At 34.0% G+C, this 21,356-nt stretch overlaps 2 protein-coding genes across 2 annotated transcripts; both read right to left on the bottom strand.

Moving 5' to 3' along the window:
- Window positions 1-1,858: 1,858 nt before the first annotated feature.
- LOTGIDRAFT_160358 (hypothetical protein) lies at window positions 1,859-2,593 on the bottom strand (the record flags this gene model as incomplete). The annotated part of the gene is made up of 1 exon (XM_009055407.1): window positions 1,859-2,593. The coding sequence occupies one exon, from the start codon at window positions 2,591-2,593 to the stop codon at window positions 1,859-1,861; it is 735 nt and encodes a 244-aa protein (XP_009053655.1).
- Window positions 2,594-8,819: 6,226 nt separating this feature from the next.
- Window positions 8,820-16,194, bottom strand: LOTGIDRAFT_160359 (hypothetical protein; the record flags this gene model as incomplete). The annotated part of the gene is made up of 2 exons (XM_009055408.1): window positions 8,820-9,636; window positions 16,169-16,194. 2 exons carry the CDS (start codon window positions 16,192-16,194, stop codon window positions 8,820-8,822), a joined length of 843 nt encoding a protein of 280 aa, XP_009053656.1.
- Between the last annotated feature and the right edge of the window lie 5,162 nt (window positions 16,195-21,356).

Below are 21,356 nucleotides of genomic sequence, written 5' to 3' on the forward strand. Positions count from 1 at the left end.
TTGAACCACATCGAGACACACCGTGTGGTAATGCCCCCTGTATAAGAATGTCGTGGTTATGTATTGAACCACATCGAGAAACACCGTGTGGTAATGTCCCCTGTATAAGAATATCGTGGTTATGTATTGAACCACATTGAGACACACCGTGTGGTAATGCCCCCTGTATAAGAATATCGTGGTTATGTATTGAACCACATCGAGAAACACCGTGTGGTAATGTCCCCTGTAGAAGAATGTCGTGGTTATGTATTGAACCACATTGAGATATACCGTGTGGTAATGTCCCCTGTATAAGAATGTCGTGGTTATGTATTGAACCACATAGAGACATACCGTGTGGTAATCTACCCTGTATAAGAATGTCGTGGTTATGTATTGAACCATATGAAGACATACCGTGTGGTAATGTACCCTGTATAAGAATGTCGTGGTTATGTATTGAACCACATCGAGACATACCGTGTGGTAATGTCCCCTGTATAAGAATGTCGTGGTTATGTATTGAACCACATTGAGATATACCGTGTGGTAATGTCCCCTGTATAAGAATGTCATGGTTACGTATTAGTATTCCTTCTAGTAAGTTTTTCGTCTCAGTACCAATTTATCTATTTCAGGTGCTGTTAATACAATGAAGTAAAAGATATGGATATTATTGATAAAAGTTTTACATTCATCTGACTTATTCATCAACAGGTAGGCGATAATATTTTCATGAAAATACAAAGAAAAAGACGAAAGCATTTCATCATTCTTCAACGAACAATTGAACAAAAAGTACTAGCTACAAATTTATTCTCTGTTTTGTACAAGTGTGTTTTCGTGCTCCAATCTCATTTAAAAAGTTTCGTTAAAATTCAAGCAACTGCAATCTATTGTTCTTGTACTCTTTAATTTAATTCCATACACATATAGCGAGGGATTTACAATCAGTATTTCTCACACTGCGCTTGTATGTATAACCTTAAATCGAAACGATAAGAAATCGTCTGACTGTTATCTTTCTAATATACGCTTGGTTTATCACATGACGTGGCATTCATATTGCTTGGTAGTTTATTTGCAGTTTGGTCAATTTGATACCAGCAGTTCCCATCAGGTTCGCTGTTTGACTATCCCTTATAATTAAGTGATAGAAGAGATTAACACTGTTTTATATGAATTTATTGTTTAGCTTAGTTCCCAGCGACAATACTTTAAAAGAATAGACGAAGAGCATTGTAATTGGCTTCAACCAAACTCCTTCACTACTGATTTAACATTGATCGCCACCTACTGTTCTTTACGAGTGTATACGTGTTAACATCGCAGACAACATATCAACGTAAATGTCACTCGCCTATAGATATTAAACTTTTTTAAACCCAGACCTTTAGAGTAAATTTATATAAAAAAAAGACACATAACCCGCCACGGACTAAGTTTAAAATCATCGAGGTCCCTTTTAAAAACTTTTACGCGATGCTGTATTATGGAAAAAAATGTCACTTATGCCATATTGCATCTTCAGGTGTTAGTCTCGACATTTTTTTTTTTTCATTTTTTTTTTTTTTTTGTCTAAAAGTGATTTAATGAATAAACACGGAAAAAGGATTTGGTGTGTCAGCACAACTTGGATGTCTATATAGTTTTCACTGACTTTGTACCAGAGCCACTTCTAGTAAGAAATGTTATAAGATATAGCAGGTGTATCTCAAGAATGAGGAAGTCGTTTCTCTTTTTTTCATGATTGTAGGTCAAAGTTATGTGGAAATATTTCCCCCAAGAGAATTATCACGTCAGGCTTTCGAGACATTAAATTCCTAGGAAGTTTATATTTATGTTGTTCCTAAGTGATTTTTATTTAATTACTAAGTTAAGTGGCGGAAGAAGGTTGGAGTTGAGCAACCTTTTTAATTGAGCACCAAGTGTTCTTGTACAGTGCAACTGATGCACTCTCGGCTTGAGTCGTTCGTGACATACAGTGTGGTAATGTCCCCTGTATAAGAATGTCGTGGTTATGTATTGAACCACATTGAGACATACAGTGTGGTAATGTCCCCTGTGTAAGAATATCGTGGTTATGTATTGAACCACATTGAGACATACAGTGTGGTAATGTCCCCTGTGTAAGAATATCGTGGTTATGTATTGAACCACATTGTGACATACAGTGTGGTAATGTCCCCTGTGTAAGAATATCGTGGTTATGTATTGAACCACATTGAGACATACAGTGTGGTAATGTCCCCTGTGTAAGAATATCGTGGTTATGTATTGAACCACATCGAGATATACCGTGTGGTAATGTCCCCTGTATAAGAATGTCGTGGTTATGCATTGAACAACATCGAGACACACCGTGTGGTAATCTACCCTGTATAAGAATATTGTGGTTATGTATTGAACCACATCGAGACACACCGTGTGGTACTGTCCCCTGTATAAGAATGTCGTGGTTATGTATTGAACCACATCGAGATACACCGTGTGGTAATGTCCCCTGTATAAGAATATCGTGGTTATGTATTGAACCACATTGAGACATACCGTGTGGTAATGTCCCCTGTATAAGAATATCGTGGTTATGTATTGAACCACATTGAGACATACCGTGTGGTAATGTCCCCTGTATAAGAATATCGTGGTTATGTATGTGTGATGGGTGGAAAAGTCGTACCGAAGCCCGTAGAAAGCCATTGCGGGATTGCGATCAAGAAGTAAAATTTGTCTACTAATTTGTAAGCGACATTCTCAACAGAATTCTTATAAAAAACTCCATCTTGCTCTGTCGCTATTCGTTTCGTTAATTCCATTCTAAATGGCATTGAGGGTTTGAATTAGACAGGTGATGAAATGTCGGACCTAAAACCCGTTCATTTCATTGACATAGCGTTGTTTTGTTAAGTTTGTGCGAAGTTGTTGGTTGATTGTGAAATATTTTAATTTATTGAAGTCTTATAAAACAAAATTTGTTGACGAGAAGCAAATGTTTCGAAGTAAACAAAATAATATGATTTATCTCAACAATAGAAAAATCGCAGTTTGGAAGAAGTCGAAAATGGCTTTATTTTATCCTACTACACAAACTTGTTTGTTTAGTTTTGTGTTATTTAGGAACAATTTTTGATGGTTGATTGTAATAAATGATTTATTGGAGACTTATACAACACAGTTTATTCGTGAGTAGCGAGTGTAAGCAAAATAATATTTATCTAAAGACAAAAGAAAATCAGATATTTTAAAGAGAATTTAATCTATCTATGGACAATAAACTAGGTGAAATATACTTGAAATTATGTCATACCAGTTTACTATGGACTTACAATAAACATAATGGTAATAAAATTGCCTGTTAAAAGCTAATTATTAGATGGTATCACTTTCTGTCCATAATCATATAATTAAAATCTTATAATTATTATAATGAAAAAGACTAATGATGACCATCATCAAAATTAGAATGATTAATTCTAGCGTGGATAATAATACGTGCGAAAAGAGTTAATAACGTTGTTTATATATTCATTTATATAATCCCCATTACTCTAGTTATTTCAGATTTCTCTCGGACATTACCTCCCATGATAGTTTCTTTCATAATCCGACATATTGTCCGGGAAATCATTTCTCTATCATCGTGAATCTTGTCCCTAACTTGTACAATCGTCAGTTGCCTGGTATTCGATTGTATGGCAACACAAAGCACACTTAAAATGCTTAAAACAGGAGTAATATTGCTTGTGATAATGTGGTCTCCATTGTGCGATTTAAAAATAAGATATAAGACGTCTGGTGAACCGAATTGATTACCATCATCCCATATGGGACACGATCCCTTGAACTCAATCTACGCCCAACACACAATGTGCTTTAGGTTTCGAAGGAGAGTGTGACTTCTCCCAGAGGTAGAAAAGCTTAATATACCAATGATAGTCAGCAAATAACCTTGAAGATAACTGATAAAAACTGCAAACGGAATTCTTCATCGAGTATTTGCTAATTAGAATGGAGCTGTCTTTTGTTCAACACATGTGGTGGTCTTAGAACATCATTAAATTCATTTCAAAACCTTACATATTATAGCTGCGAACGACTGGCGTCGAATTGCATCCTGCATACAAATTGAAATAGCACTATAATGCAGACAACACAACAAGTAAAGAGAAGTAACCGTTAATTATAACGGCACATGTCCCGTAGCTTCGTCATTACCTTCTTCGTGTGCAAGCGTTTTTGTTATTATATAAAGCCAATATTTTGACATCACGCAGTGCGTATTTCTGCTATTAAGAGACTATTTCAAGCAGTTTAACAAGATTACTAATTATGGTTAAGAGCTTATTTCTAGATAAATTGCTGTTGATAAACACATTTAATAACACACCTGATATGACATTTGCTTGGTCAATCGAACAAAAATGATGTTCGTGGATTTCTTGTGAACCTTAGTTGAAATCTTTTGAAAATATAGTTGTTTCTTTCTTGTCTCGTAGAATCGCCAGCATCCGTATTCCAGTTCTATAGTACAGCAAATAAAGTTTATTTCACAAGCTTCTAAATAAATTGTGATGCGAAGTTATTATGTTATCTTTTAAGTTACAACAGAAAATCGTTATGTCTTGAAGGTAGAAAAACGTCTATATGATAAATCACATGCTTGTTTAACATTCAGTATAAAATGTTCCATGTTATCTTTGAAACATGATTTCACATGCTACGCCCTTTTACGTTATTGGTGTTATCTCAGTGCATTACTTTGGATATCTTTATTTTTCTTTGGTTACATGTATGCCCTTTACGAAAGATAAATGTTTTTGTTAAAGATTATGATAGGTATCAGAGTAATAAATTGGTATATTGATTGTAGAATGAAGTGCAGTACCGATTCATTGATGACAATGGAAATTACACCTCCGTACAGCTTTTCTAAATAAGTAAGATCTTAATTAATATTTATTTAAACGCCTACATATAGATGTGAGTGTATTATGTTCCGTTCTTGTTCATCGAATTGTAACATTTTTACTTGAACATGATGATGGCTGTTGTATTGGTTAGATCTTGGTGAAACTTTTTTGGTGAATTGTTGTATGGAGATTGATTTCGCGGAAGGGAATGTCTTATGTTTTTAAATTGTAAAGATCGATGGTTGCACTAGCCGGTTTAAAAATTTGAACATGAGCTATCTAAGAATATCGATTGGCCGGAACAATTTTTTTTTTCTGAAAATCTTGAGCTCATACAAATCAATGTCTGTGGAAATGTCCTCAAGCCGTGCTGTGAGAAAGTTTTCTGCTGCCTAGGCAATAGATAACGTTCGAACAATCACATGTTTCGTCGAGTGCAACACCTTGTACATCCAGACACATATTCCCATTTCAACAGTTTCCATTCTTTCTTCCTTTTTACATTTATAGTCTCCATCATTCTCAGGTTCGTACAACTTAAAAATCTCTTAAGGTTCTTGAGACGTCTCATATTCGCATGATTACATCTCCACAAGGGTCATTATCAATTCCATAGAAAATTGAATGAATCCAATTCTTATAATCTAAGTGGAGTCCAATGTTTGGATAAATATCGTAAATAACTCAAGAAAGTTGATTTGAGATGTCATGTCTACAGCATGAACTCCATTCTTGTTGGCCAATTCCTTTCAGAATTTAGCATTGACTATAATTTTTCTGTAGCCGAACAACTGAATTGGTTCTGGTTGAAACCTCCAACGTTCTTGTTATGGTCAACGCTGGCTTCTGTTCTGGTAGAGAAATGTTTCACCATGTCCATGGAATTGTTATGATCAACGCTGGTTTCTGTTCTGGTAGAGAAATGTTTCACCATGTCCATGGAATTGTTATGGTCAACGCTGGTTTCTGTTCTGGTAGAGAAATGTTTCACCATGTCTATGGAGTTGTTATGATCAACGCTGGTTTCTGTTCTGGTAGAGAAATGTTTCACCATGTCTATGGAGTTGTTATGATCAACGCTGGTTTCTGTTCCGGTAGAGAAATGTTTCACCATGTCTATGGAGTTGTTAACACCAAGACACTGTGTGTCACAGGCTATCAATGTTCAAGACCCACGACAGTTGGAAATTGAACAGACTGTAGGATGATACCACTATACAGACCAAATTTCCTTCAATGTAAATCTTCATCAGCCCAAACAGTTGCAGAAAAGAAAACTTTATTTGAAACCGAACTTCCACGACTGCAAGAAACTGGTGATATCTGAAAGTATCTCAAATTATTCGAAATAGGCATTGTTTCAGCTCAAATGCTTGAGTATTGCAGGTGAAACTACATTTTGTTAGCATTATCTCTAACTATGGTCTTTGAAATCAGAAAATGTATAATTTGGGTGATAAAGACAACATATAATTTGTTAACAACTAAATGATAGTATTCATTATCAAGAAAGGTTCACGAACACAATAGGTCAGACTTGTTGATTGATATCAATGCTATTTCAAAACAGTATTATTATATTATAAATATACAGCAGAGCATGTTGTTAATGTTGCCAAATTTGGTGAGGGGATATCCAGCATATAATTGGTATTCCCACTAGTTGTATTCCTTTAGTTGATGACATATTTCTTTATTCTTATGAGCCGGAATTGATTAAAGACTCAATAAGCAACTTTCCATTCCACTTTCCGATACATAGATAACATTTTGTCACTGAATAACTTCACATTTTGAAGACTAAAGGAAATCTACCCAGAAGAGTTGAAATTAAAAGACACCACTGATTCTAAGACTAAAGCGTCCTACTTACTACTCGAAATTGTAAAGAACCACGATCTTAATGTCAGATTGTTTGACAAACGTGACAACTTTGATTTTTCTATAGTTAATTTTCAATTCATGTGCAGTAACATACCTCAATCACCAACTTATTGTGTCTGTGTTTCTTCTAAACCTATCCGCTATGCTAGAGCTTGTAAGGACTTTCTGGCTAAAGATCGAAATTGCTGAAACAGGGTAACCTGACACACATCATGTAGGCTAGTCTACAACAACAACCACAACAAGAACTACAACAAATCTGCTTCTTGATTTACTTGGTCTTGATTTATCTGATGAATCAAACATGAATGGAACTGGTGTTGGGTTATCTCATGATCTAGACCTCATATAGTAGTGGAGGATGTCGCGCAGACACTGTCGTTTACAAATTAGCTTAACGACCTATCGTGTTACGTAAAATAAGGACATTATAAGATTTTGAGAATACTTTTCACATCCGACTCAAAAGCCCGCCGCAGACGAGAGGAACTAGATGGACTGCCTGCCTCAAAAGGGTCGAGAGCTGAGCTGTGATATTTCTGCCCAGAGACGATGTGAGGTAAATACCTCTCCTATGTGGTATTTCCTGCCTCAAGAGGCCATCATTTCAAGGTGTGCGGACGTGTAAGCTTCCAGCTCAGCTAGAATAAGTAGCTAATTAATAAAAATACACGATAACGGATCACGTAGTATCTACATGGTAACCGTGAATGATGCAATTTTAGAAGATTAACGGATGCAGTCCCAAAGTTCTTATGTTTTTGTTGTCGTACCGAATTGGCCGAAAATTTTCTAGTGAGATAATACCGAAGGCGATAGCTCTCTTCAGCGGTGAACAAAAGTAGTGAGTATCTTGCTCAGCTGACAACCTCTCGAGACAGGCAGCTCAGCTAGTTCCTCTCGTCTGCGGCAGGCTTAACACAATGTATTATGAAAATGAAGGTGCGCACAATATATTTTTAAACAAAATGTCATCTTACGCAGCATTCCTGTAGTTCTTAATATGTTATCTACCAATAATTCCGATAGTTCAATCGAGATTACATCTAATTCGGTTTATACTATAATGAATTATTGTTTGACGATATCTGTAATTAATGAAGTTTCTAGAGTGATAACGGGAATGATAACGGGAGGCCAATGAGTTGATTTGTATACAATCGAACTAAACTAATGGTAACCATGCGCATCTAATGTAGCTTAATGATAATCAACCTTTAATTAATGATAATTAACCTTTACTAGTGAAGTGACAATTAATTCTTACAGCTGCTGCCTTCCTATTAGAAAATTATTTTTAAAATTAAAAACGAGCTTGCATGCAAGGAAAAATGTTCTCACTTTAACGTTTAATGAATTTTGCAAAACGTTCATCCTAGTTTGGCAATTTACCAATATGCAACAGATTATACCTTCTAGAGTTTTTTTTATGTAAAATCCGAACGCATTTAGACAATACCACCTAGAATATTATTTTTTTTCATAGAATTATATCCTATTTTTGATACGCGTCGATATTGTATTCATCTTTTCATGATATTTGAATGCAACAATGTACATTAAGATACGGTATAATATGATATATTTTTTTCTTAAAAGATTCGCCCACTAGAAACATCTTAGAGTTTCATAATGATCAATTTTAAGGTTAAGAAGGTACGTCGCCTCTGGGATTCAGTTTAATGTATTTTTGTTTGATGCTAATGTTATTGATGAAACTGATTAATTGATGTCAGTCAGTGAGACTATATTCTAATATATGAATTACCTGACAGCCCTTTGATATCGGCCATCCGATCTGTCACTTATTAATTTCTATAATGGATTTGTTATGGTATTTTCGAACCGTTTACCTAAAGGGGAAATAGAAAAAAAATACATCGTTCCAAAGCCTACCAGTATTTTATATTATTAATGTAACAAAGACTTCCTTCTCATTGTGGATTTACTCTAGATAAATTTTTCAAAGAGGAAGTGGCCGAGAAAATACGAAACGCGACGGCCGCTATCGATTTAAATTTTATCCTATTACGCGAATACGCTCTATTTTATCATTATTTGTCGGTTAATATTGCACAAAAGTGCTTGAAAATATTGCTTGATGTTATTTACAATATTACTTGGAACAATACTACTACCAACATTACTTGAAACAATACTACTACCAACATTACTTGAAACAATACTACTACCAACATTACTTGAAACAATACTACTACCAACATTACTTGGAACAATACTACTACCAACATTACTTGAAACAATACTACTACCAACATTACATGAAACAATACTACTACCAACATTACTTGGAACAATACTACTACCAACATTACTTGGAACAATACTACTACCAACATTACTTGAAACAATACTACTACCAACATTACTTGGAACAATACTACTACCAACATTACTTGAAACTATACTACTACCAACATTACATGGAACAATACTACTACCAACATTACTTGGAACAATACTACTACCAACATTACTTGAAACAATACTACTACCAACATTTCTTGGAACAATACTACTACCAACATTACTTGGAACAATACTACTACCAACATTACTTGGAACAATACTACTAACATTACTTGAAACAATACTACTACCAACATTACTTGGAACAATACTACTACCAACATTACTTGGAACAATACTACTACCAACATTACTTGGAACAATACTACTACCAACATTACTTGGAACAATACTACTACCAACATTACTTGAAACAATACTACTACCAACATTACTTGGAACAATACTACTACCAACATTACTTGAAACAATACTACTACCAACAGTGTTACTATCGATATTGTTTGAAACGAAGCTAATACCAGTATTGCTTGAGCAGGAATAGTACTATTACCGATCTGGCATGAAACAATGATACTACCAAAATAGCTTGAATCAAACCCACTACCGATATTGCTTGAAAGAATGATTGTACTATACCGATATTGCTTGAAAGAATGATTGTACAATACCGATATTGCTTGAAACAATGATTGTACTATACCGATATTGCTTGAAACAATGATTGTACTATACCGATATTGCTTGAAACAATGATTGTACAATACCGATATTGCTTGAAACAATGATTGTACTATACCGATATTGCTTGAAACAATGATTGTACAATACCGATATTGCTTGAAACAATGATTGTACTATACCGATATTGCTTGAAACAATGATTGTACTATACCGATATTGCTTGAAACAATGATTGTACTATACCGATATTGCTTGAAACAATGATTGTACTATACCGATATTGCTTGAAACAATGATTGTACAATACCGATATTGCTTGAAACAATGATTGTACTATACCGATATTGCTTGAAACAATGATTGTACAATACCGATTTTGCTTGAAACAATGATTGTACTATACCGATATTGCTTGAAACAATGATTGTACTATACCGATATTTCTTGCTCACTCATTGAACCCTACATGGCGTTGCCAGTCTTCATTAGCCCACATGGTGCAGAAAAGTAGGACGTAAAAACTATATTCATTTCATTTTCAAATTGAGAACGTTGCCATTTAAATTCTTGAAATCCGTAATGAGTCGCACTTAAAACCTGTAAAACTTATTTTCATTTATTTATGCCCGGAAGGTTTAAAATTGTTGTTTAAGATTGTTGTCTACACGACATCTTATTGACATTGATTATTTTCTATAATACAGACACTAAATGTAAAGAAACAAATTTCTTGTCATATTGACAAATGCATAGCATTAATATAAAAACAAGTTTAACCCAAATGATGGGTCGCGTGTTCTCCGATAACAGCATTATAAAGCTAAACGACCAAAAACCCTGGTTAAATAACGTTTTATGTGTTAGTTTACTCCTATCAACAGAAAGGAGACACTTTGAAAAGATATTTTCACTGACAGTAATTGTCGAATTGGGAACAGATTTTCTCAACAATTCAATATAAGTCTCAACCAGCCAACCAATTTTGCATTCAAGTCGGTCTCCCCTCGATATAAAGCTAAATCAATCCGAATCTAATCACATTATGTGTAATAATTTTGTCTAAGTGTCAATTTATCTCTATTTACGTCAGATGATTATTACTGGTGTAAAATAAGATACATAGTTTAAACCTTGTAGCCTTTTACATTTTATATGGGATAGATGTACTATATGCTGAAGTTGGGTTGTTATCATTTGTAACAGGTGTTGATATCCAGACCAATTATTCTTTTAATAACGAGCCATATCTATTCTGAACAGGCATAGAGACAAATCGAAATATATTTAACATGGGTTATTCCCCTTGTTCAATCTTTAGCTCGTATACTTCAGAAGACAAAATTCTGGACTGATTTAGACAAAACTTGTTGAAATTAAAATAAGTGTCTTTGAATAAAGCTTGTACAGTATGAAAATGTTACTATCGAAATATTTCATTTATTGATAGCTCTTGTCAACAACCCGAATGACTAGTCTGTCATTACAATGGGCCATTGTTATTTTTTAAAGTGTATGAAAACTGATTCAGAGTTAACTAAAATTAAAACATGATCTGTATTGGTTACTGAATGTCGACTTGGGGTGGGTATGAAATTTCTTTGTACATCCCATCATCTAAATGTTTGATCCTGTGATTGAAGTTTCAGATTAGTTCTGTTTGTGTTTTGTATTTACAAATGTTAACGCTTTGGTGAATAAGACTTATCCCTCTTTATCATGTATTTGTTTAAATTCTATCGTACATAGACAAGGGAAATTGGTCATTTCTATAAACTTGCCTAAGTATTCCAAATGAATACCACCGAACCTTATATAAAAGTGCAAGTTTTGATAGATATTGTTGGCCATTCGATGGATGAAAAAAGGCGTTCATGTCCAACGTATCTTCTGTACTTTATCGAATTAGACTAGAAGTATGATTCGCCAACTTCAACAAGGCTGAGAAGAGCTCTTAATAATACTTCTATCTCACGAAGGGTATCTTATCGTTTTAGCGAATCCCACTCAATGTCTCTTTTAGAATAAGAGATATTTTAAGAAGTCTCGAAGGAGTTCTAAAATATTACGAAGCAAGGTTAAGATTAAAAGGACTTAAATACGTATTTGAACTGTTTAATTTTGTTATTCAAGATCTGACTAATTTTTACTTCGATAATATTTCCATAAGCTCTTTAAGATTTTTTACCTTTAGGCATATTCAACAAATAATTGTTTAACGTTAAATGTTTACTATCTTAAGATTTCCATAACCGCTGAAGAAGTTAGATTGCTCAAGTTAGTCAATACATTATTTTCTTATAAACCGTTCAATTTTTTCTATGATAATATTTCCATAACCTGAAAAGATTTGTAATTTCTTTAGTTCGTCCTAATAAAGCATATTAAACAAATTAATGTTAGAAAAAAGTTCCTATGATAATATTTTCATAGCTCTGAAGTATTTTTCTCTGTTTAGCATATTCAACAATTCAACATTTCTTTTTGCAATCAATAAATTGAGTGGATGGAACAATCCACAACACAATAACATGCATATACATCACTCGGGGGTCAGCCACACCTTGGTTCCTCTCAGAAAAGGGAATAAGCTAATCGGTTATAGATTTTAAGCTTACCTTCGACATTTGAACCTTCTTAGTCATGTGTATCTATAAATATAGTTTTTTTTAAAGTTAAAAGGCGGCCGCGACGTTTAAATGAATAAACGCATATTTCTATTATATATCAGGGTTGTTAATAGGCTTAGATCATCAGTTTTAGACCAATTTGATAGCTTCCATTTGTCTATGAAATTCTTTCAAAACCAAAATTAGATCCTCGATGTTATTGCGCAATTAATATCTTTGAATATTTAGTTCCCGAACAGGACAATAACAGATCGGTAAACTGTTCTAATGTTATCACATCACAAGATAATAAGTATAAATACACATGTTCAGTATTTAACTATGTACTGCATCTTTAAAGTGTGCATTATGCAGAAAAGTACAAGGTACTACCTGGAATTTTTGCTTTGTGGTATATGAAAAATAAACGCATACAACTTCTGCTTTGGCTTCAAACACATTATGCTGAATTTCATTGCTTTTTTTAGACTATTAGTTAATTTTTTTATATTTTGTTTTATTAATTGTGTGATTAAAGTTGAACTCTTAACAGCTCCAGGTAGTTATTTACAATTCTCTTTTCGAAATCGAATCCTTTGTACGATTATAATTTCGTTAAATGTTAGCCATAAACTGTTAAGTATGAAAGAAGCATTAAATGTTTATTGACGAAGTGTAAAATGTTCTTTGGGATCTGATGGAAATATTTAAATCGCCATTTCGATCTATTGGGACATCAAATAGTCATAAATATCGAAGGAACATATAAATAACATATCGTTATCAATGGTTTTGTTTTAAAGCCACTTAATTCAAGAGATATAATCATCAAGATTTGAGTAATGTAACTAAGGTTAACAAATTCCAAAAGATTCCTATCGCAGACAGCAGAAATGATATAAAACGTGTACGTCCTATTATTTGGCAGATGTGTCTGTGTCTGCTACTAAACTGAATTTAACAGCACTTTAACTTCAAGACCTAGGTTCATGCTTTTAATGAAAATTCTATCCTCGTAGCACCCTAACATTAGGTCTTTGACGTATGCAGATGGCAGCAAGCCCTACTCATCCAATTACTTAAGAAATTATATTCCGATTTTTATTAGCCGTAACCGTTCAGACATAAAAACAATAGTATGAAACAGTCATATCTACATATAGGAACAAGAAATGTAGAATTTACAAAACCATCTTTACTTTCTGAACTATAGTGCTTTTAGTGGAAGTCAATCCTAGAAAGTAATTGGTCAAACGGTAAAAATATGAATGATATTATTCACCGTAATATTGACATGTTTAAGAGATGCGAGAGTAATTTTAGTCAGGCAAATCATTTCTCATGTCATGGCGTCTAACTAATGAGACTTTCATAGTGCCTTTTTATGGTGCTTGTTGGTTACCCAAACAGGTTTGTTTTAGATGGCATCCGGTAAAGTAATCCATGGCTAATTAGATACCTATAACTATTTGATTTGGACCTTTGACATCTGGTGGTGGTAGTTGTAGATGTCGAGTTAACGTCCGCTTTCGGTAAACTGATATCGTAGATAGGTAGTTGTTGATAGATGACAAGTTAACGTCCACTCCAATTTACTGATATCTTAGAGTAGATAGCAGATGGCAAGTTAAAGCCCAATATGGGCTTCCAGTAAACTGATATCTTAGGTAGTTGTTGGCAGATGACCAGTTAACGTTCGCTTCCAGTAAACTTAACCGCAGACTAGGTAGTTGTCGGCAGACGACAAGTTAACATCTCTTTCAGGTTAACTGATATCGTAGACTTGGTAGTTGGCAGATTAGAAGTTAACGTTAACCAACTGGTAAGACTAGGTTATTGTTTGTAGTCGAGGTAGTTGATCTGGAACAGTTGAATTGTTTTGCACTTTTGGTTCGGTAGTCGGTTAAACCATCTTGTTTGTTCTGCAAAAACTCGTTGGGATCATGGTATTTCTTGCTGATTGGAAGTCGTTGGAATGATCAATTTATCGTATCGATGAGAACAGTGACAGGCATATAGAGAGAGTAGTTCTATCATACACCTTCTATTACTTATACCTGAGCTTAATCCATTAAAGAAACAAACTACCTTTAGTTTACGTCGTGCAGATCGATATCCAAAACGTAATTGCTTAAGCGAGAAATATATTGGTTCGTGTTTCTCAAAATGCACTCGTGTTCCGGAAGAACCAACAAGCTAAACATCGCCTAGTCAGGAATACTAGGTCTGCTTTCATGTTGTAATAGATTATGATAAATGATTTTCTCAAAACAAGCAGTATCCATCATTCTTAAACATCATAAAAATCTAGTTAACATGGTTAGAATTGCTACTTATACACTGTGACAATATAATGATAACTTCCGCTTTGAAATCCTAATTACGACATCTCTACTTTAAAAATCTACCATATTGAAAATCTAGATACGATACTGTCTCAATGCCCTTAAGAAATCCCAGATACCTTACTTTCTCTACAATCTACAACCAAAAACAATTACCTTATACCTAGATACCGCCTGTACTGAAAAAAATAAATGTCTTACTGAAATCCTAAATACGCTCATAGACAAACTGACGGTATCTATCCATAACTGCCAATTCCACTGCATATCTGCACGGAACAACGACCCAAAGTTTCAGAAGACCTTCTTCATCTGAAAAAATTAGGCTTGCATATAACCCTTGCCGTTACTGTAAGTCAACTCATTATAAAAGAAGTGATATCGAACTATTTTTAGTCAACTTTATAACTTTGTTAAAGGAAGTTTATCAGTGACGTCACAACCTCGAGATAGATAGCAGATGTCCCGGGGATAACTCAGTATGTGGGAGGTGTTTTTTAAGATCGCTGATTTCAGTGTTAGGTCCAGACAAACATTAATGTTAATAACTATATTTCCTTCGTCTTGATATAGGACAAATTAGACTTTTGTCGGATATATGGATGGCATTGTCATATCACAATATTGATCAGCTACAACCATTGGGAGATTAATTATCGATGTTCTTAGAAACCTCCTACCAACTATTCATGCAATTATAAAAAGGTGAAAAGTCTGCAATTGTACCGGAATGCTATAAAAAAAAAAATCAATCGCAATTATGTGTTAATAGTCTGAAAAAATCCCGCGATTAATAGACTACTCTTTAGCGGAAAATCACTATGAGGTAATAATCGAGTGTAAGTGTTAAGACCTTCGTTAAGTCATAATGACAGTCGATCTAACTGTGAAGGTAAAGATCAATGCCAAGTGGTTTGACCAAAGACAAGCTGGTAGAAAGGATCCTTTGAAAACCGAAGTTGTCCTTTTACTGTGATATATTATATGGACGGTTTGATCTTCATCTGCCGTGTTACGATTTGTAATTCCATTTTCGCTCAATGCAAAGTGGTTTGACAAGCAGGTTGAAAGGACTTTTGAAAACCAAGGTTACTTGTACTGTTCTATATTTTATGAAGGAGTTGATCTCGACTTCCTGCTATTTTAAGAGCTATATATGTATACTTGAGAAATATAGACGTGTTACATTTCAAGCCGAGAATGTGATTTATTCGTGGCATGATGTACAGGATGTGTTCATTCAATTACCTTTATATTTAAAATAACTACTCGATGTTACTATTAGCCCATTTTAACTAGCAAGGTGAATGTTTCTTTTAGTAAAGTTTCAAATAAAAACGAATAATTTGGTTAAGGTGCCAAAGTTTTAATAATTTCAACTGCAGTTCATGATCTTGTTATAAATGAAGGTTTTTATTTCACTTACTCATTAGGAAAGAGTTCATATTGCATCCTAATATTTATTATGTTCAGGATTTTTTTTATGATATTGTTCGATCACAAAATAAACATAAACAGTGTTAAGCCAAATAGCATGACTCCATTTATAAAGTGTCAAATTTTCTGTAATAATTTCTAAAAAAATGCAAATTCAAATTTACTAATTGAGCACGAAGGTGGTTTTTGACATGCTAGAAAATGATTTTGTTGATTATATTGACATTAGATATAACTATGCTTCTTTTTTAAGTTAGTAATTGCTTCGTCCTTGAACAACAAATCATGTCAACAAAAAACAAGTCAACGAACCCATCCGCTTTAAAATCGATGAACAAGTTTTGCCTCATTCATTACAGTTCTCTTGCTATTTTAACGCGTTTCAGTTTTTTCAAATCGATTCCTTTTTGTTTGTGATGTCAGATCGGGAGAGATGAATAGGTCAAAGAATGTAAACGTTCGGATTGGAGAATAAACCAATCCTCTATGATCTGAATTTCTTGGAATGACAAAATCTGCATGTCCCATTAGCTCCATCAGGTGCAGATCAGTAGGCGTAATACGTCTAAATAATTCATCTCGAATGATGAAAGTGGGTATTTTATGAGCGTCCGGTCTTTACCACTTACGCCTCCATTGACATCTGCTTGTCAGCGAGACACTTGGCGTATCTATTCAATGTATGATGTTGTTGTAATGTATATTAATGGGAGTATCAGTACGGGTCCTGAACAAATACTTCAGACATTGATAACTGTTGCAATTAACCTTTGTTAATGTAATCGAATATTGATGAATTGCGATTACAGAAGTTAGTCAAGCCTTGTTTCAGTCAAAGACTCGCCAATTCCGATAGCATTTTGTTGTTTTCATGACATTTTGAATATTTTTGGTAGGTCTTCAGGTGATTCATTTGTCAGTGCAATGAAGACTGGTCAACTGAAACACATCAAAATAATAGAGACTGTCAACTCGCGTTATCTTACATACTAAATTTACAACATTATCCAGAAGACGTAATCATACACGTTTCCGATTGAATAAATTTTGCCATGTTTTTCTCAGTAACCCTTCATACATACACAGAACTTTCTTGATATCGTGTATCCACTTGAAAGATTTAGGTGGATCATAAGATAAAGACAGTTCTCTCTGTAACATATGTTGATATCATGAAAGGTACAATATGATGTCAATTCTGGTTTGCTTGGGATGAACTGTTCATATAACATAAGCGATATTGAACTGTTCATATAACACAAGCGATATTGATACCTTAGCATCAAGCCGTAATTTACAAATACACAGTAGTGCCTATTTTAGGAAACTAAATTCCATACGGATGGTTTCAATATTCGAAGTAATTATCTCCGCGAAATTGTAATTAGGAATCTACACTGGCATTGCAACCTGCAAATTCAATTGATATGTGTAAGTTCGCACAGTCGGTGTAAATAAGAGTTGATTATTCCATCACTGAAGTTATGAAAAGTAATAAAGCATTGGTAGAATAGCTGAGTCAGTTAATAGGCTCAACTGATGTGTCAAGATCGGATCTTTCTTCCTTTAATATAATGACAGGTAAAGAAGAGGTTATTGGCATCTTTTCTTTTGCCGTTAAAGCCCCTACTCTCGAGGGTCAATATCAAATAAGTTATCGATGGCGATTTTTCGTGATTTATGTATATGTAAGCTTAAATACAGGTGTGATCTTTAATTTGATTTTCAAAGACAAAAATCAGTGATTAAGAAAAATTAACACGTATTACTTAAAAGCTGAACATGCTTTGAAAGGTTGTTACTATGATCCGATTCTGTCTAATGGTGTTAACCTATTTCTGAACCCATGTGATGGTTAAGCTCAATAACCTGATGCCCATGGTCATATGCTCAGATCATGTGATTAGTTTCAAATCCAAACCTTTTTGATCCTCAATGGAAATCGATATCACCAAGGACAACATGGTGGTAATGCAAGGTCATCAGCTTCTGGCCACTGCACATCTTACTGCCAGTACCGTAATCACCGTCGGATATACATTTCATATCAAAGACACTATATTACAGACATTTTAGATATTGGATTGTGATTGATGTCTGGTTACCTTTGATCTATCCACTCCTGGCGTATTTTAGTGGGGTTTCAATAATAATGAGACCTTAAAACATTTGTAAAAGGAAAATAAAATGGCGAAAATAAATGTGAAATAATTTTACATAATGCTTGCCATAACAAATTTAAGAATCCAAGAATCCCATCGATTTCAGGTTTGTCGAGCTATGGTGTCGAGCTATGGTTTCAAGCCATCAGCAGTCTTGTAAACAAGGAACATTCAAGACGTTTCTGTGTAGTGAGCGTTGAACTGTGTTTCAAATGTACTTCTTGATGTAGAAGGTCGCAAAATACCCTTCATATCATATAGACCATCATATTTGAGTTTACAACAGCCTTTAGGTAATATAACAGTCCTTTACTCCAATAGTGTAATGAAATAATATATTTCCAGACATTTCAGTTGCAGTAAGTTGTTATTCAGTTCACTACAAATAGCAGAGCAGTACGATGCGGTGTAAAGCATTGTACGAGGACACGAGCAGATGTAACTGTGACCATAATTCAATATATTTATCCCAGAATCCCTTAAATAGTAAATGCTTCTTATGAAAGTCGCCATGTCTGACATTAACAAGACCTTTTTTTACACGAGCTTGAAGATGTCAGTGATCTTTAGAACAATTGTTGTGGCTGCAACTACGTTTTCGGCTAATTAGTTCGATCGTTCCTAAAGGCATCTTCAAATTGAGGTCGCGGATCGAAATAATTCCCATACAAAAAGTAGAAGAGGAGAAGCTGCCAAAAGCATGTTAATGGTCACCTGACTTCTAGCAATTATTGAGCAAATTCTAGAACATCATATTGATCTGTTGAGTGTTAGGTTCTTAATAACACAATATTTGAAAACTACAGGAAGAAATTATTGTTTATTAGAACTTGGCAGTGACTGTCGGTGTAGATTGATTATATGTTCCATATCTTAGGCACGTAATGTTGCTTCTGATGTTTTTATTTCTTTTGTGGCCCCTCTGTCAGACATTGTATAATCGTCGGATAGGACAATAAACCGAAGCCCCATGTGCACATTAATTAAATGCTGTTTTTGTTTCATGGGAAATACAGAGTTAGTATTAGTTACTTCAAATTTTGTCTTGTTTTCTATTGGAGAGCTCTGGTAGCTAAAATTATTTCGACTTCACGACATATGACGTATAAATGTTGGGCAACCAATCAGAATTATATAATGGACACACATGATATAATAATTATGCAAATAAAGTGTATTTCTCTCTAGAGGGCATGCGTCTACTAATTTTTCAAATGTTTACCGAATAGAATCAAGTGGTAATTACAACTTCCAAGTAGGAAACTTCCAATTTCCCAGAGGTAACAAATACAGCAGTATCCCACGACTTTTATGCCGCTGTTACGACATAATACCTAATTGCACACTGTATGGTTTTGCCAGTCTTCATAACCACTATAAAGGTGCAGAAATGTAGAACCTGAAATTGAAATCAATTCATTTCATTTCTCTCAAATAACAGTCTTCGGTTGTTACCAATGACATCATAATATACCTTTTGGTTGAAAACGCCTTAAAAGTGGCAACAATCCAAATTGGTGCCTTTTTTGATTCAATGCGAAAAAAAAACACGTCAAATTCAAATTTCAAAGTGGATACCTAGAAGTAAGTTATGTTACAAAACGCCCTCAGATCGTTTAAACATGGAAATATGGTAAGCAGCGTCTAGTAACAGCCGAACAATTACTATAATTTTGAGAAGTGAATGGGAACAGGTCATCATTTATTCCTTTCGTCTGATTTCTGATCCCTTAGGCTGCTGATTAGACGGTAGAAAACCACTTGAGATATAATGTTAAAAAGCGAACACAACTGCTTAAATGTTTAAATGAATTGTTAACATGACCCGGCTTGATTTTGTACATTGTGGACTTTTTTGTTTCTGCTCTTAGAATCTTACATGATCGTTTAACCATTACGCAATTCACCATTTAGATGACACTTTCACTTTTTGTCATTGACTTTAAATGCAACAGAACATGTTCCATTATGTCCACCCACATACAATGGTAATTACAGCTTACAGTGTATTTAGTTAATTATTAAGAAAAAAGTACAATTTCAGTGTCAGTTTTCCAGATCTCCATGTAAAAATATTTTCGTGGTCTGTTTGTAATTGATATGTATGCTTAAAGATATCTTTATGCGTGTCAAAGAAAATTACTACCATTTGAGTCAATCTTCTTTTAAGACGAATAACCTTCAAGAATTCAATATCGTTAAAAACATCTAGACTTTTGATTAAATCTATCAGTCGAAAGAAAATGTAATTTCGATTCCGAAGAGAACTCCTTTATCAAAAAACAAGATATGCTTGCTAATTTGATAGCATGTTTTAAACATTTACGTGTATTCGGAAATTATCGATCACAGAAAAATGACCATAGAAATTTTCAAATATTTTGTAATGACGGACACTAACTATATGTACTGTTAACTCTTTTGAAGTGTGCTCTGAAATACTGATAGAACAATAAATAAAAATCAATTTTATCCCCATTATTTCATATTAAATATTAACATTTATTTCAAAAATTGTGTTATTTTACCAAGTTATCTCCCTTGAAGTGTGGTTGACCTACATGCAGGAAGAGAAGTTTATACCGTATTGTTGATGTTTATAAGATGTCATAGAGTTATATAATTTATAACTCTTCTTATTATTACTTCAATATCATATAATCACATTTTAAATATTAACATTTATCTTAAATATTGTTTTATTTTACCAAATTATCTCCCTTGAAGTGTGATTGACCTACATTAGAAAGTTTTTAAATTATCTCCCTTGTAGATGCATTCATATCATTATGTACTTAAAGGTTTGTTTTTTTTTTTGGCAACTTAGAACTTCGAACTATGTGCAGTTGTTCGCTAATGTAAAGTATAATATGAAGAAGTAATGGGATTAGCAACATTGGACAAATGTATTTTCTTAATTGACAAATTGCTTTAAGTGGCCATAAATGAGCTTATTATGTTTTGGAAAAAATTAAGCCTCCCTAAAATCATATGCCTTATCTACAGGTGAAAAAT

Source organism: Lottia gigantea, assembly GCF_000327385.1.
Source record: "Lottia gigantea unplaced genomic scaffold LOTGIsca_24, whole genome shotgun sequence".
Lineage (NCBI taxonomy): Eukaryota > Metazoa > Mollusca > Gastropoda > Lottiidae > Lottia > Lottia gigantea.